This window comes from Anser brachyrhynchus (assembly GCF_964034855.1).
Source record: "Anser brachyrhynchus genome assembly, chromosome: 1".
Classification (NCBI taxonomy): Eukaryota; Metazoa; Chordata; class Aves; order Anseriformes; family Anatidae; genus Anser; species Anser brachyrhynchus.
In genome coordinates this window covers 39,414,643-39,427,583 of record NC_137694.1, presented here as the reverse complement: position 1 = coordinate 39,427,583, position 12,941 = coordinate 39,414,643, and the positions used below count along the sequence as shown (strand labels likewise).

At 43.4% G+C, this 12,941-nt stretch overlaps 1 protein-coding gene across 2 annotated transcripts in view; it reads right to left on the bottom strand.

Moving 5' to 3' along the window:
* Positions 1–12,395, bottom strand: part of TBC1D15 (TBC1 domain family member 15) — a 33,081-nt gene extending 20,686 nt beyond the window's left edge. Inside the window, exons 1-3 of one of the 2 annotated variants that reach the window (XM_080583053.1) lie at positions 12,190–12,395; positions 648–746; positions 310–384 (exon numbers count right to left, since the gene is read on the bottom strand). In XM_080583053.1, the coding sequence (XP_080439179.1) occupies positions 310–384; positions 648–746; positions 12,190–12,213 (198 nt within the window). In that variant the 5' untranslated portion in view covers positions 12,214–12,395. The remainder of the gene's footprint in view (positions 1–309; positions 385–647; positions 747–12,189) is intronic. The other variant, XM_080583052.1, reaches the window with a different exon arrangement.
* Between the last annotated feature and the right edge of the window lie 546 nt (positions 12,396–12,941).

Here is a 12,941-nt window from a genome sequence, read left to right as displayed (position 1 = left end):
AATGAATCACCAGAACCCAGCATAATAGATGCAGAGGGACCAGTGACTGTGATTTGCTTTACATTCATTTGGTCTTTACTATTCAAGGAGATAGTTCCCTTCTATTTCATGTATGAACCAAGCACAATCGCCTAAATATATACCCCAGTAACCCGAACCAGGCTGTAGTCCACAAATGCGATTCCTACACATAGCTATTAATACCGATAGTCATGGAAATAGATTTTCCTTCCAGTTTTGAGATCATCTACCCCAAAGTTACCACAAAATGGAAACAGAAAGAAAAACACTCACAACTAACAAACATACCTTTCCAGCACAGAGGATATTAGAAGTATCCAAAGTATCATCCAGTGGCCTCCAGTCTACTATTACTTCATTTTCCTACAATAAAAACAATCAATCTACATAAAGTACACATCTCCCTATACACCCACAGTATGATTCAGGTATAACTTACATTTTTATATATATATATATAGATATATGTATATATATATATATAAATGATGCAGACGGTGTCAAACATTATGCAATGTTCATTCATTAATGAGTTCCAGTACTTGAGAACATTTGAGATTTACCAAATACATTTTGTGCTTGGCCAACAAATATAAGAAGTTTCCATAATTGTATCACACCAATACCTTTTCTATGACACGTAATACTCCTGATATTAAATTGTCCTGATCATCGTTTTTTCCGCAGGATGAATGAATGCAAACTCCTTCTTGCTCATATACAACCTATAACAAAGAAGAAATAGAAGATTTTAAAATTTTATTTCCTGTTATATTGGCATTTTGATTCACCTACTTAAGTTGAAGCAATCAACTAGCAGTTGTTACAGTTTCCTACCTCTCCTTTTATTTCCCCTTCTAAGATAAGAGTCTTTCACATAAGTCAAGAAAAAATAGAAACTGGAACTGATTAAACCTATTCTCTAAGCAGTAAGTTTGAGCACTACACAGCATTTAAAACATTTGAAGGCTCTCTTACACAGTTTGTCTTTTCCCCACTTGTTACCTAAGCACGTTGAAATGATAACCTAAATTTACACTAAACTGTCCATTTTTTAGTTTACAAAAGATGAACTCCAAAGACATTTAAAATTGCAGCCTTAAACTAAACAGCAGCTGCATACACTCAGGTTGAATAGCAAAGGTTCCACTGCAAATGTAGAATGTGTGAGTCACATAAGAGTGGCCTGCAGGACTGTGCACTGCCCACCAAACTGCAGCATTTAAGTGTTAACGGAAATACAACCAAGGGCAACGCTCCTCATAAAATTCTGATAATGCTCTTAATATAATAAAACTAACATTTTTTCTGTCAAGATTCAGCAGGTTCTTCAAAGCTACATTCTATATAAGAGTTCCTAAGAACCGTATAAACAACATAAAAAAGTTCTTTTTTAAACAGCTCTTCAAGAGAAGATAGAAAAGTCCCTAATACACCAAGCTAAGATTTTGGGGAAGTGAAATACGTAAGAAGTAACAGTAATTTTCTATAATAATGTTAGGTTTTCAAACCAAGCAGCAACCACTGCTTCAAGAAATACATATTTTTAAAAATAAAATAATTTCTCATTTTATCAGAAAGAGAGATTACATTTCTTTAGTACTAAAACATCCGTATCTCTTTTTCTCAACTTACTCATTCATCAAATTTTTTAAATCATCACAACTGCAGTCAGGCCAGTAAGCTACAAGTTTTGGTATGTAAGCTTAACAGTACTGAAAAATACCAATAAAAATCTGTTTTACTTTTCCTTGCTGTTGTATATATATTTCTTAAATTTCTCTTCAACAGAAGCAAGAAATTTCTAAACTGTCAGGTGTAATCACAAAAATACTGCTTGGAAGAGACCTTTAGAGGTTACTTACTCTAATCTCCCTCATGAAGGATTATTGCCAACACTTTATTAAATTCCCTTCCAAATACTCAGTCTTCTTTCCTGTTCTCTATTGCAGGTTTTCTTTTTTCTACCAAAAATGATCCCCCCTTTGTACCTACCAAAAACCTGCTTTGAAATTCAGTCCCTGTTTAAACTCTGCAACTTTGTACATTCATTTCAGTTTTACCTTCTGGTATTTGGACCTGATCTATTAAGTCTGAACCAAGAAGCGATCAATCACTGGAACAGACAAACCGCCCGTATCAGAGTTGCTCTGGTAGACCTGCATTTCTGCCAATAATTTTACTAATTATCAAAGTACACCTCCTCAGTCTAAAAACACTTCGTCTAACATATTATACCAGTTATTCCATGCCATCAAAGCAGCCCTACTACTAACAGTATAACAATTCATGCTTTTATTATTTTCCATCCACTGATCTCTCAGAAGGACAAACTTTTCCTTTCACAGGAGAAGACAAAGTGACCCCCGTGCCCCGGTTCTTTGACTCCATGCCACAGCGGTCACCTAACTGGAAAGTCCTGCATTGCTCCACACACCTATTCCTACGATGTAATCCCATATTGCTCTGCGTAACAGATCCACCTCTGTTATAACATGATGAAATCAAAGAACCAGGAACATGCTCAGAAGAGGACATCTGTAAAACAGAGCACTTTCCACAATGCAGTTTATTTCCTTCGTACCATTACTCAAGAAAAAGTTTCTCCAAGTTTCAAACACCAGAAAGTCAAGCTGTCAGGTTTTATCCTTATTCAACAACAGGTATAATCTTGTATTTTTTTCCAATTGTTATCAAGTATTTAACACAACTGAGCTTAGAGTGTTTTTTTAAAAAAAAAACAAAACTTGTTTCAATCAGTGAAGAAGGCTGAGTCTCTCCAATGTTTTCATAAATGACTTGGATGTAGAACTAGAAGGTGTTCTGAGTATGTTTGCAGACAACAATTGGGAGAAGTTGTCGACTCAACTGAGGGTGGAAACGCCTCGCAGAGAGATCTTGACAAATCAGAGGACTGGGCAATCACCAGCTATACGAAGTTTAATGAGAACAAGTGCTGGATTCTGCACCTGGGAAGGGGCACCCTGGCTTTACATACAGACTGGGGGGGTGAGAGGCTGGAGGGCAGCCCCACAGAAAGGGATCTGGGGGTTCTGGCTGACAGCAAGCTGAACACGAGCCAGCAGCGTGCCCTGGCAGCCAGGAGGGCCACCCGCACCCTGGGGTGCATCAGGCCCAGCACTGCCAGCCGGGCGAGGGAAGGGATTGTCCCGCTCTGCTCTGCGCTGGGCGGCCTCACCTCCAGCACTGTGCGCGGTTTGGGTGCCACAGTACAAAAAGGGCATTAAACTGTTGGAGAGTGCCCAGAGAAGGGCTACAAAGATGGTGAAGGGCCTAGAGGGGAAGACCTATGAGGAGCGGCTGAGGTCACTGGGCCTGTTCGGCCTGGAAAAGAGGAGGCCGAGGGGAGGCCTCATGGCGGCCTGCAGCTCCCTCCTGAGGGGAGCGGAGGGGCAGGTGCTGAGCTCTGCTCTCTGGGGACAGCGACAGGACCCGAGGGAACGGCACGGAGCTGGGACAGGGGAGGGTCAGGCTGGGGGTTAGGGAAAGGTTCTGCACCCAGAGGGTGGTCGGGCACTGGGACAGGCTGCCCAGGGCAGTGGTCACAGCACGGAGCCTGCTGGAGTCCAAGCAGCATTTGGACAACGCTCTCAGACACAGGGTCTGATTTTTGTGTGGTCCTGTGTGGGGCCAGGAGTTGGACTTGATGTTCCTTGTGGGTCCCTTCCAGCTCAGGATATTCTGGGACTCTGAGTCACACATAGGTGGTAGTCTAGAAGATGCAATAACATAACTAGTTTGAAGAAAAATATGGCATCAATCTTACAAAAGAATACCTAGAAAGTGCATTAACAATTTATTCCATTACAAAACATTTTGTAAGTCATCATATTTGAATTATCTGAAATATTGAGTTGCTCTCTTTAGCTGCACTTTATGAAGTAATTACATAACTGAATTTGAATAAGTTGATTTTGAGAGTATGATTTTATAGTGGTAGCACTTGAAGATTGGCTACACTTGGCTGTGTTTCACACAATGTTCTTAGCGAGCTGAGAACTCAAAAATTCCATGAGTATTCTTACAGCACGTTACAGCAAGATGTAATTTGTGACTTATTTTTGTTTTCTTGTATGACGGCAATGGCAAGCTATTAGTCAATTAAAAGATGGAAAGCAACGTTAAATTACACATACACGTACTAAGGAAACTACTAAATTAAAAGCCAGTATACCAATAGTTAGATTTGAATAAAAGCCATCCCTCAGTAGACAACTACTAAAACACTGCACAACTTGACCCAGTGCACCATGCAGCCCACAAAGGTGTTTGCTCAGTGCCTCGCAGCCCAGCGATCAGGCGAATGTCTCATCACCACACACAGACTTCTTGAACGGCCAAGAAAATTGATGTTTCAAAACCAGGCAATTGCAGCAACTACTGTCTCTTGCCTGAACAGCACTTTACTGCAGAACACGTACGACGGGAACCTTTAAAGAAGATGAGGGAGAACAGACAGCAAATGCTGGAGAACAATCAGAAGCATCATTAAAATAGTTAGGACTTGCGTAAGATGTGCAACCAAAATCTATGTAGTGAGCTCCTGGTACGTATAGACAGTGAAGGAAGTGATATGAGCAGGGCAGCATAATGAGCTCCAGTTGCCCCATTATTAGCAGTTAAAGTAACCGTGATCCCCAAAACATAACTTAATCCTATCAGTGTTACCTGTCAACACCCTCTGTGCAGTAAAGCATCCTGTTATCCTTTAAATCTTGATAACTTTTTGGCTTCAGTGACAGGTCTGATCTAGAAAGGTCTTGTAATCCGCTATGTGGAAGAACTCAGCAGTTTCAGGAGCCCCACCTGTTCAGTTCGTTGACTATGCTTCTTATATTACAAGGCAGGAAGGCGTGCTACTAGCTCACCTTGGTTTTGTACTATTCCTTATTTTACATATTTCATCCGTCTCTTTTTCAAAGAGAAGAAGAAGGTGGAATCTAGCTTAATCTTTCGTTTTCTTTTCGTATGATTAAAGCCATCGCTTTTACTTCCTCTGAATCTATACATTAACAACCCCATCATGAAAAAGTTGGGGTTAATAAGCGCACAACAAAGGTGACTAGGTAAGTTGACGTGCCCCTAGGATTTTAAACCCAAAGGTAATCCTTATCCGAATATTACAGCCCTTCCACTCGTCCACCCCCACGGCCACCAGTAAGAAAGCCGTGCTCTGCAGAGTCAAAGGATGGGTCATGGAAACAAAACCCCAGGGAAGCAAAGCAGCACGTTACTTACCTGCTTGAGGCCAGAAAAGTTGTCCATCCAAAGCTGTCCAACCTAACTATACTGATTTAAACAACTGTACTTGCTTTTTTCTACGCCTGTTCGAAAGTGTATGTTGGACTGTCCAGAGTTCCTCAGGCTTAGATGTTACTACGCACATAAGAAGTCAGACCCTGCTGGTCCCACAACTAAAATAAAATGAAGAATGAACGGAAGAACATTCAACACAAATGCAACTAAAACAAATGAAGATGTAACGTGACAAGCTAAACAACTTTACAAATAACTTGATTTTAAATACATTTGAATTGTCTTGCAACTGCACATATGATAATTCAAAGGTTTTTAGACATCTTATAACTTACAGACAGTTCTATGAAAAAGTTTCCTTAATACCACAGTAAAATAAGTGTAACCAAATCCAGGTTTATCCATCTATGATATCCTTAAGTTCCTCAAACGTTTAAATAAGTATTATCATCTAAGGAGAGCTATCACTGTAAAAGCATTCAGTTGGCAACTGTTTCCTAAAAAAAATGGTGGAGAAAAAAAAATCTTTAAGTATTTTTTAATAATCTTAAAATTTCACGCTTGCCGGCTGTAAGCATGAAATTGTACTACGTCTGTTTTCCTAATTCTGTAGAATGAAAATGAGACACGCTGCCTATTTCATGCAGAACCTTACCAAAAGATAAAAAATTGATGCAAGAGTTCCCAAACACTATTAAGCCACCTGTTTTGTTTGTTTCATTGTTTTTTTTCCTGTACTTACAGGGAAAAAAGCCACTGCTTGACCTGTTTGGTTTTTTCCCTCTAAGTACTACAAAAGTCAAAGGCAAATTCACAATTCATCCCAGTCTGTCATGAACAACTCTGTGCCACGTGGGGACAGCAGCTATTCTACCAAGTAAACTGACAGAGGGTCCACAGAAACAGGGAACCACAGCACAAAATTCAGGAAAGCCGCAGAAGAGCTGTTTACCACCTCCTATGAAAAGCAGAAGGAAGAAACAGGATGTCGGCTCAGTTTACCCAAGACAGCCCCCTGAGAAGCACCCTCTGCTGTGCTCCTCTGGGAGGCATCACGGCTTATGCTCGTTCAGGCTATGGAAAACTGTTCAAGTATTTACAATCCCTGTCCAGCAGAGTAACTTTCTGAAGTCCCACTATTATCCCAGTAACATTTTCTGAGAAACAGGAGGTATCATTCTTAATACTGTAAGGACAGAGCATGGAATTTTTTATTTATTTATGTTTATGTCCAGCTCATTATGCTGTTTACAATAAGGACTCAATGGGCAACTTTTACAGCATTTATTGCCAGGGACATCCATCAGAAGGCCTTCACCAAAACCACACCAACAGTTACAACATATGCCAGAACACAAGCAAGGTTTTTGGATTAAATGCTTGTCATTCAAAGGCAATTTACGGCCTTCTGCAACCATCTAGTGAGAGACTGACAACACTGCATCCAAAGACAATGAGGTGTAGGCAACAAAAAAGGAGAGCGACCCCACAGCAGGGCACTCCTGCCCTCCTTACTTGCCATTTCCCATCCTGTCTGTGCTGGGCACAAAGTACTAGCTGACGGGAGCTGGCAACGTGAGCCTGCAGCCCAGAAAGCCAACCTTGTCCTGGGCTGCACCAAAAGCAGTGTGGCCCACAGGGCGAGGGAGGGGATTGTCCCCCTCTGCTCTGCTCTCCTGAGACCCCACCTGGAGCCTGCGTTCAGCTCTGGGGCCCCCAGCACAAGAAGGACATGGATGTATTAGAGCATGTCCAGAGGAGGGCCACAAGGATGCTCAGAGGGCTGGAGCACCTCTCCTATAACAGGCTGAGGGAGCTGGGAGTTGTTCAGTCTGAAGAAGAGAAGGCTCTGGGGAGACCTTACAGCAGCCTTCCAGTACCTAAAGGGGGCCGACGGGAAAGCTGGGGAGGGACTTTGTTAGGGAGTGTGGTGATAGGACAAGGGGTAACAGCTTTAAGCTAAAAGAGGGTAGGTTTAGATTAGGTGTAAGGAAGAAATCCTTCCCTCAGAGGGCGGTGAGGCACTGGCACAGGCTGCCCAGAGAAGCTGTGGATGCCCCATCCCTGGAGGTGTTCAAGTCAGGTTAGATGGCGCGGGAGGTGTCCCTCCCCATGGCAGGGGGTTGGAACTGGGTCATCTTTAAGGTCTCTTCCAACCCAAACCATTCTGTGTTTCTGTGATACCACATGCAATGTTAGTACCTCACATTCCTCCTCTTACCTCTGTCGCACACCAACAACCCATCAAACACAGGACATTTCAGAGAATGGAGAAGCACTGCAACTCTACGAACTAGTCCCATCTTTCAGATACTTCATATTCTCTCCCCATATTCTTGATCACATTCTCCTTTTCTGCCAGAGTACGAACTGGGACCGCTGTCACTCCACCAGATGCCATCCAGCTTATGACAGACACAGCCGGTAGCACTTACGCAGTGAAACCGCCACCACGCTGGGGTCAGTGAGCAATTGTGGCACTGTGCGAGTCTGGTCTCTTAACAACTTTTCAAGAGCGGTTCTTTCATTTTTGCCTTATGTTATAGCATCAGGTAAAGGACCTCATCATGGATTCAACAGCTGAAGTAGCAAGCAGGCATGCTCATAAGAAAGTAACTCCGTTAGAAAGTCTGAATGCTCCCCAGACTACAAATTAAGTAAAAAATTGGTCTGTCTGCAAATATTAACAAGATGGTAATCAGCTGCTCTATCTGTTATTTCCAGATCCTGACAGAAGGTAAACAGAACAAAAGATGCAACACTGAGGAAACAACTACAGGCCAGTAGAATAAATTCAATTTAGTCAATGGCTGTTCTGAGATACCTTACACCATCAAAACATAATAAAGCCAAGCTCTAAAATAAGCTGTCAGAAGAAATGAATCTCAATTTAAAGATCTGCATCGTGCTGCTTTCATTTCCACCTCCCTCTCTGGAATAGCTGAGGTTTCCCCAGAGCGCAGTCACACAACCACTGCTGAGCTGTCAGTGGGCACGTCCAAACTGCACCAACAGCCCGCTTCCAGTGCCCAGAGACCACTACATTCAAGTGCTCTGCCAAGCATCAAGCTAACATTATTGACCAACATCATCTTTTGCTCCAAAGATACCCAAGAACTTCTGGCATTTGAATTCAAGGTTTAGTAAGAGTACAAAACCATACCCTTGTACGTCGTGTTTGCTGCGCCTGTGCTCAACCTGCTTCCTAGGACAGTAAAATTTCTCACCCCGCTGGTCTTAGAAGCGTGAAACTCTCACACCAAGTTTCTAAGTGGGCGGAAAAAAGCACAAATATTCATATTGTGATAAATATGACAAAGCTCCCAACAGTGGGAACCACATGTCGTAAGAAAAGGCTTCCTGCTTTACAACAGTAAGTTTTTCAAGTTCTGCCTCTGCAAGTTTCAGGAATCAGGTATTTCTGCTACTTATGCAACAGCTGTGGGGTATCAGCGAAAATACACGTGTAGAGTAAGTGCTTGAGACAGAACACAGCATTTCTACCACAAATCCTTCTGCAAGAGAAGCCCTTAATGAATAACTAAAAAACGGAAAGAATATATAAGAATTTCAGAATGATCAGTGAACTGCTTTAGTCAAACATAATGAAACGTTAACTAAATTAAACAGAGGCAAAGGCAGGCAGAGGCTTTGTTCACAGGTAAAACGTATGAAGTACAAAATATTCAGCAATGATTACGATTCTATCCATAGTAAATGATAAAGGGTGAAAAAGATATAATGAAGACTTTAAATCAAGTGCTTCATAACATAGTACAACCCACAGAATGGGAGTTTTGAAGCCCCAAAATTCAACTAGTTGACGGTGCAACAAAACGCTGCTTACACCAGAGTATATCTACATCTAAAAGTCTGCTGCATACGTGCCAACAAACTACCTAGAGGACACAAAGCTCATTTTAGCAGACGGTATTGTAAAACTTTGTTGATCCTAACATTAAAAAAACTCAACCACACCCCCCCCCAAACACTACAGCATTTACATTACTGCTTAGTAACACATACGGTACTACTTGAACACTTGTAGTTGCTCTATACTAGCCAAATAGCTGAGCTTAGACCAAGATTTAACTTCAAGAGGAAGGGCACAAGCAAATGAAAAACAACTTCTGACAGCTCGTGTGCCAACTAGTAATTTGAGGAAGATCTAACAGCCCATATGCTGAAGATAGACTCAACTCCAAGAACATGAAACAAAAATCATTTCTGCCTTTAGACCGGCTGTAATAATAGCCTATACACTGACAGGCTAAATTTATACTTGTCCCCACACACAACTTTTTGCCTCGTTTTCTAACATAGTTTTCTGTTATAAGGGTGAGAGACGGTCCAGAGACTTCTCTGAAATCAGGGAAACAAAATACCACTTGCTAAGCAACAAAAAGAGGTAATACACCTGCTTTCATGTAAGAAGCACTGAAACCAAAAGACCTTACTGCGAAGTTACACACAGAAAAACCGAGAAGCTCTAAGGAAGGGCAAAAAAAAATGAAGTTCACACTGTTCTAGGGCATGTGGTCATTAATAAAGGATGAGTCAGGACTCCAGAACTCCGGCGATAACCTCAGTCTTCTGGAATTGAGTTAACTGTATATAGAAAAGCACTGAAAAGAACCAAAGAACCTTCACAGTAAAAAAAAAAAAAAAAAAAGGACAAAATTCTAAGGTAAGCAGTACATACAGTTACATGAGGTGACTAAATTTACAGTTAATACCACATTCGTATATGAAGCTGAAACTAGAGCTCTGCAAAAAGAGATGAGAATATGAAATAGCTGAGTTGTGAATCCATTTCTTTTAACGATGTCTGGGAAATAAACATGACAGAAGAGGAAAGTGAACGTGGTGCAACCAAAACCCTCAACCTTATATGGTTTGCTGAAATAAGATTTCATGAAGTCTGAGACAATGCAGGCTATCCCAGCTATTTAATCTATCACCCCATGCACTCTATGGAATTACCTGGTGTCATATTTTTCAAAAAAGAATTTATACATCAGAATACATCACTTTCATGTTACCACACCAAATGCGACTAAAGCACCCCACGAGCTAGTACCCACCACTCTTCCAGACACCTACCACCTGCAATACCTCATTAAAACACCGCATAGCCAGAAGGAAAAGTGGAATCGATTTAGGACACTCGTAGTTTCGAAACATACCAAAATGCAGAATGCCTTATATGAGAATACTGAGTCTGTACCAAGTTACACTGTTCATTCCACCTGGAGTGAAGGTTTACTACTCTGTGAGCCCGTCTAGAATTCTGCTGACGTCCAAAGAAAAAAATTGTGGTCCAGCGCATTCCCCAAACTAAAGAAAATGAACCCACCCAAAAATAAATTCACAGTTTTATGTATTTTTTTTCAGCTCGCTAAATCAAATCACTTAGAGATCAAACGAGTACAGTATCCAAACAAGCAGAAGTGCAACACGCAGGTGGGGAAAGCCACAGAAGAGTGAAATTGCTTCTAATGACAGCAGCGAAACTTCAAATCAGCGACTTTGTGAGGTTTTAGAAAACACAACTGTCATTTTGTTCTCTGTATCAAGAGCTTTTACTTAGTTGAGATACCACAATTAAAGTGCTTGAACGCTAAGGGCACAATGAGAAGTCATGTTAACAAGCTGCAGGAGCACTGTAGATGCAGAATAATTGGAACAGAATCTTGCAGCAACTTAAGAGACTTACAAAAGTCCCAAGTAGACAGACTAATAAAAATGTGAAAAAATATGAAAATAATTACTAACACCCAATAAGCTACTGAATGTTTTTAATGGTCAAATATCACAAATTTCATTTAGGTTGGATTTTTAAAGAGCAGCAAGATTTCAAAGTTTATTTTCCAGACTTTTTGGAAAGACATCAAGAGAGGCATGGCCAGCAGGTCAAGGAAGGTGATTGTCCCCCTCTACTCTGCCCTCATGAAGCCCCACTTGGAGTGCTGCATTCAGGCCTGGGGCCCCCAGCACAAGAAAGATGTGGGGCTGTTGGAATGGGTCCAGAGGAGGGCCATGAGGATGATCAGAGGGCTGAAGCACCTCTCCCATGAAGAAAGTCTGAGAGAGCTGAGAGAGCTGAGAGGACGTTCAGCCTGGAGAAGAGAAGGCTCTGTTGAGACGTCACTGTGGCCTTTCAATACTTAAAGGGTTCTTATAAAAAAGATGAAGAGGGGCTCTTTACTCCTGTAGATAATGACAGGACAAGGGGGAATGGTTTTGAACTGGAAGAGGGTAGGTTTAGATTAGATGTCAGGAGAAAATTCTTCACTCAGAGGGCAGTGAGGCCCTGGCACAGGCTGCCCAGAGCAGCTGTGGATGCCCCATCCCTGGAGGTGCTCAAGGCCAGGCTGGATGGGGCTTTGGGCAACCTGGTCTGGTGGGAGGTGTCCCTGCCCATGGCAGGGGATTGGAACTGGCTGGGCTTTAGGGCCCCTTCCAACCCAAACCACTCTGTGATTCCACGACATTCCTCAGTGAGATGAGCATCCCTGCATCAAGACGCCAAGAGCCTTGAACAAAAACAGTCTGCTTCAATTTCAGGATTGATCAGAGAACGAACGTAACAGCAGCCTTCCCTCACACAAGCGAGGGCTGCATTTACCTGCCTGGCAGCGGCGGGCAGGTCAGCGCGCCTACCTCAACCCCCACCAGACCTCAGAGCAGTCACGAGCCCCCCCGAGCAGCCCCCGAGCACGCACACCTCCCCCGCCCGCCCCTGCGGACACAAGGCCGCCCCACCGCACCGAGGCGGCTCCTGGCCGAGCCGTCAGGCCCAGCACCGGCGGAGCGGGCCGCAGAGGGGCCGGGCCCCGCCGGGAGCGGCCTCCCCCCGCCGCCCCCGTCCCGTCCCGTCCCGGCCGCTACCTTGCCGCTCGGAGGCGCCGCCATCTTGCCTACGAGTGTTTATGGTGACGTTGCGCTCCTCACGTGCTGCCCCCCCCCCGCCCCACAACAAGCCCCGTCAGCCCCTCGGCCGCCGGCGCATGCGCGCTCGGGTGGGGACCGCCTGCCGGCGGCCGCCCTCGAAGCTCCGCCCCCATCGAAGCCCCGCCCCCTCGAAGCCCCGCCCCCTCGAAGCCCCGCCCCTCGAAGCCCCGTCCCCTCGAAGCCCCGCCCCTAGCAACCACGTCTCCTAGCAGCCCCGCCTCGCCGAGGCCTACTGAGCCCTTTTCGTGAGCCCCCTGATGGTAGTTTCAGAAGCACAGAGCCGCTTTGAGATTTAATCATAATCGCTTTGAGATTGTGCTTCATTTGTGCTTTATTGCAAATTTGACATCAAATCGCTCTCCAGTTGGTTCCTTTCCATTCTTCCACAACATCAGCACTAAGGAAATACCAGCCCATACGCACCATCAAGCTGCCCTAATACCAGATTTCTTCTGTCAGTAAAAAATACAGCATTTTGTAGACAAGATTTCCCTTGGCTTTCAACACCTAACACATTCATAGTCATAATGGGATAAAGCCAAATTTTAATGGCAACAGCGTTAGCAAATGTTCAGCGTTTGGATGCATGCAGATTTGCAAACTGAAACAATTCTCCTGCTGATATCAGCAAAGTTTGATTCATCTTCTTTACCTGGAAAAGCACATAATGTGTGTTACTATTTAAATAT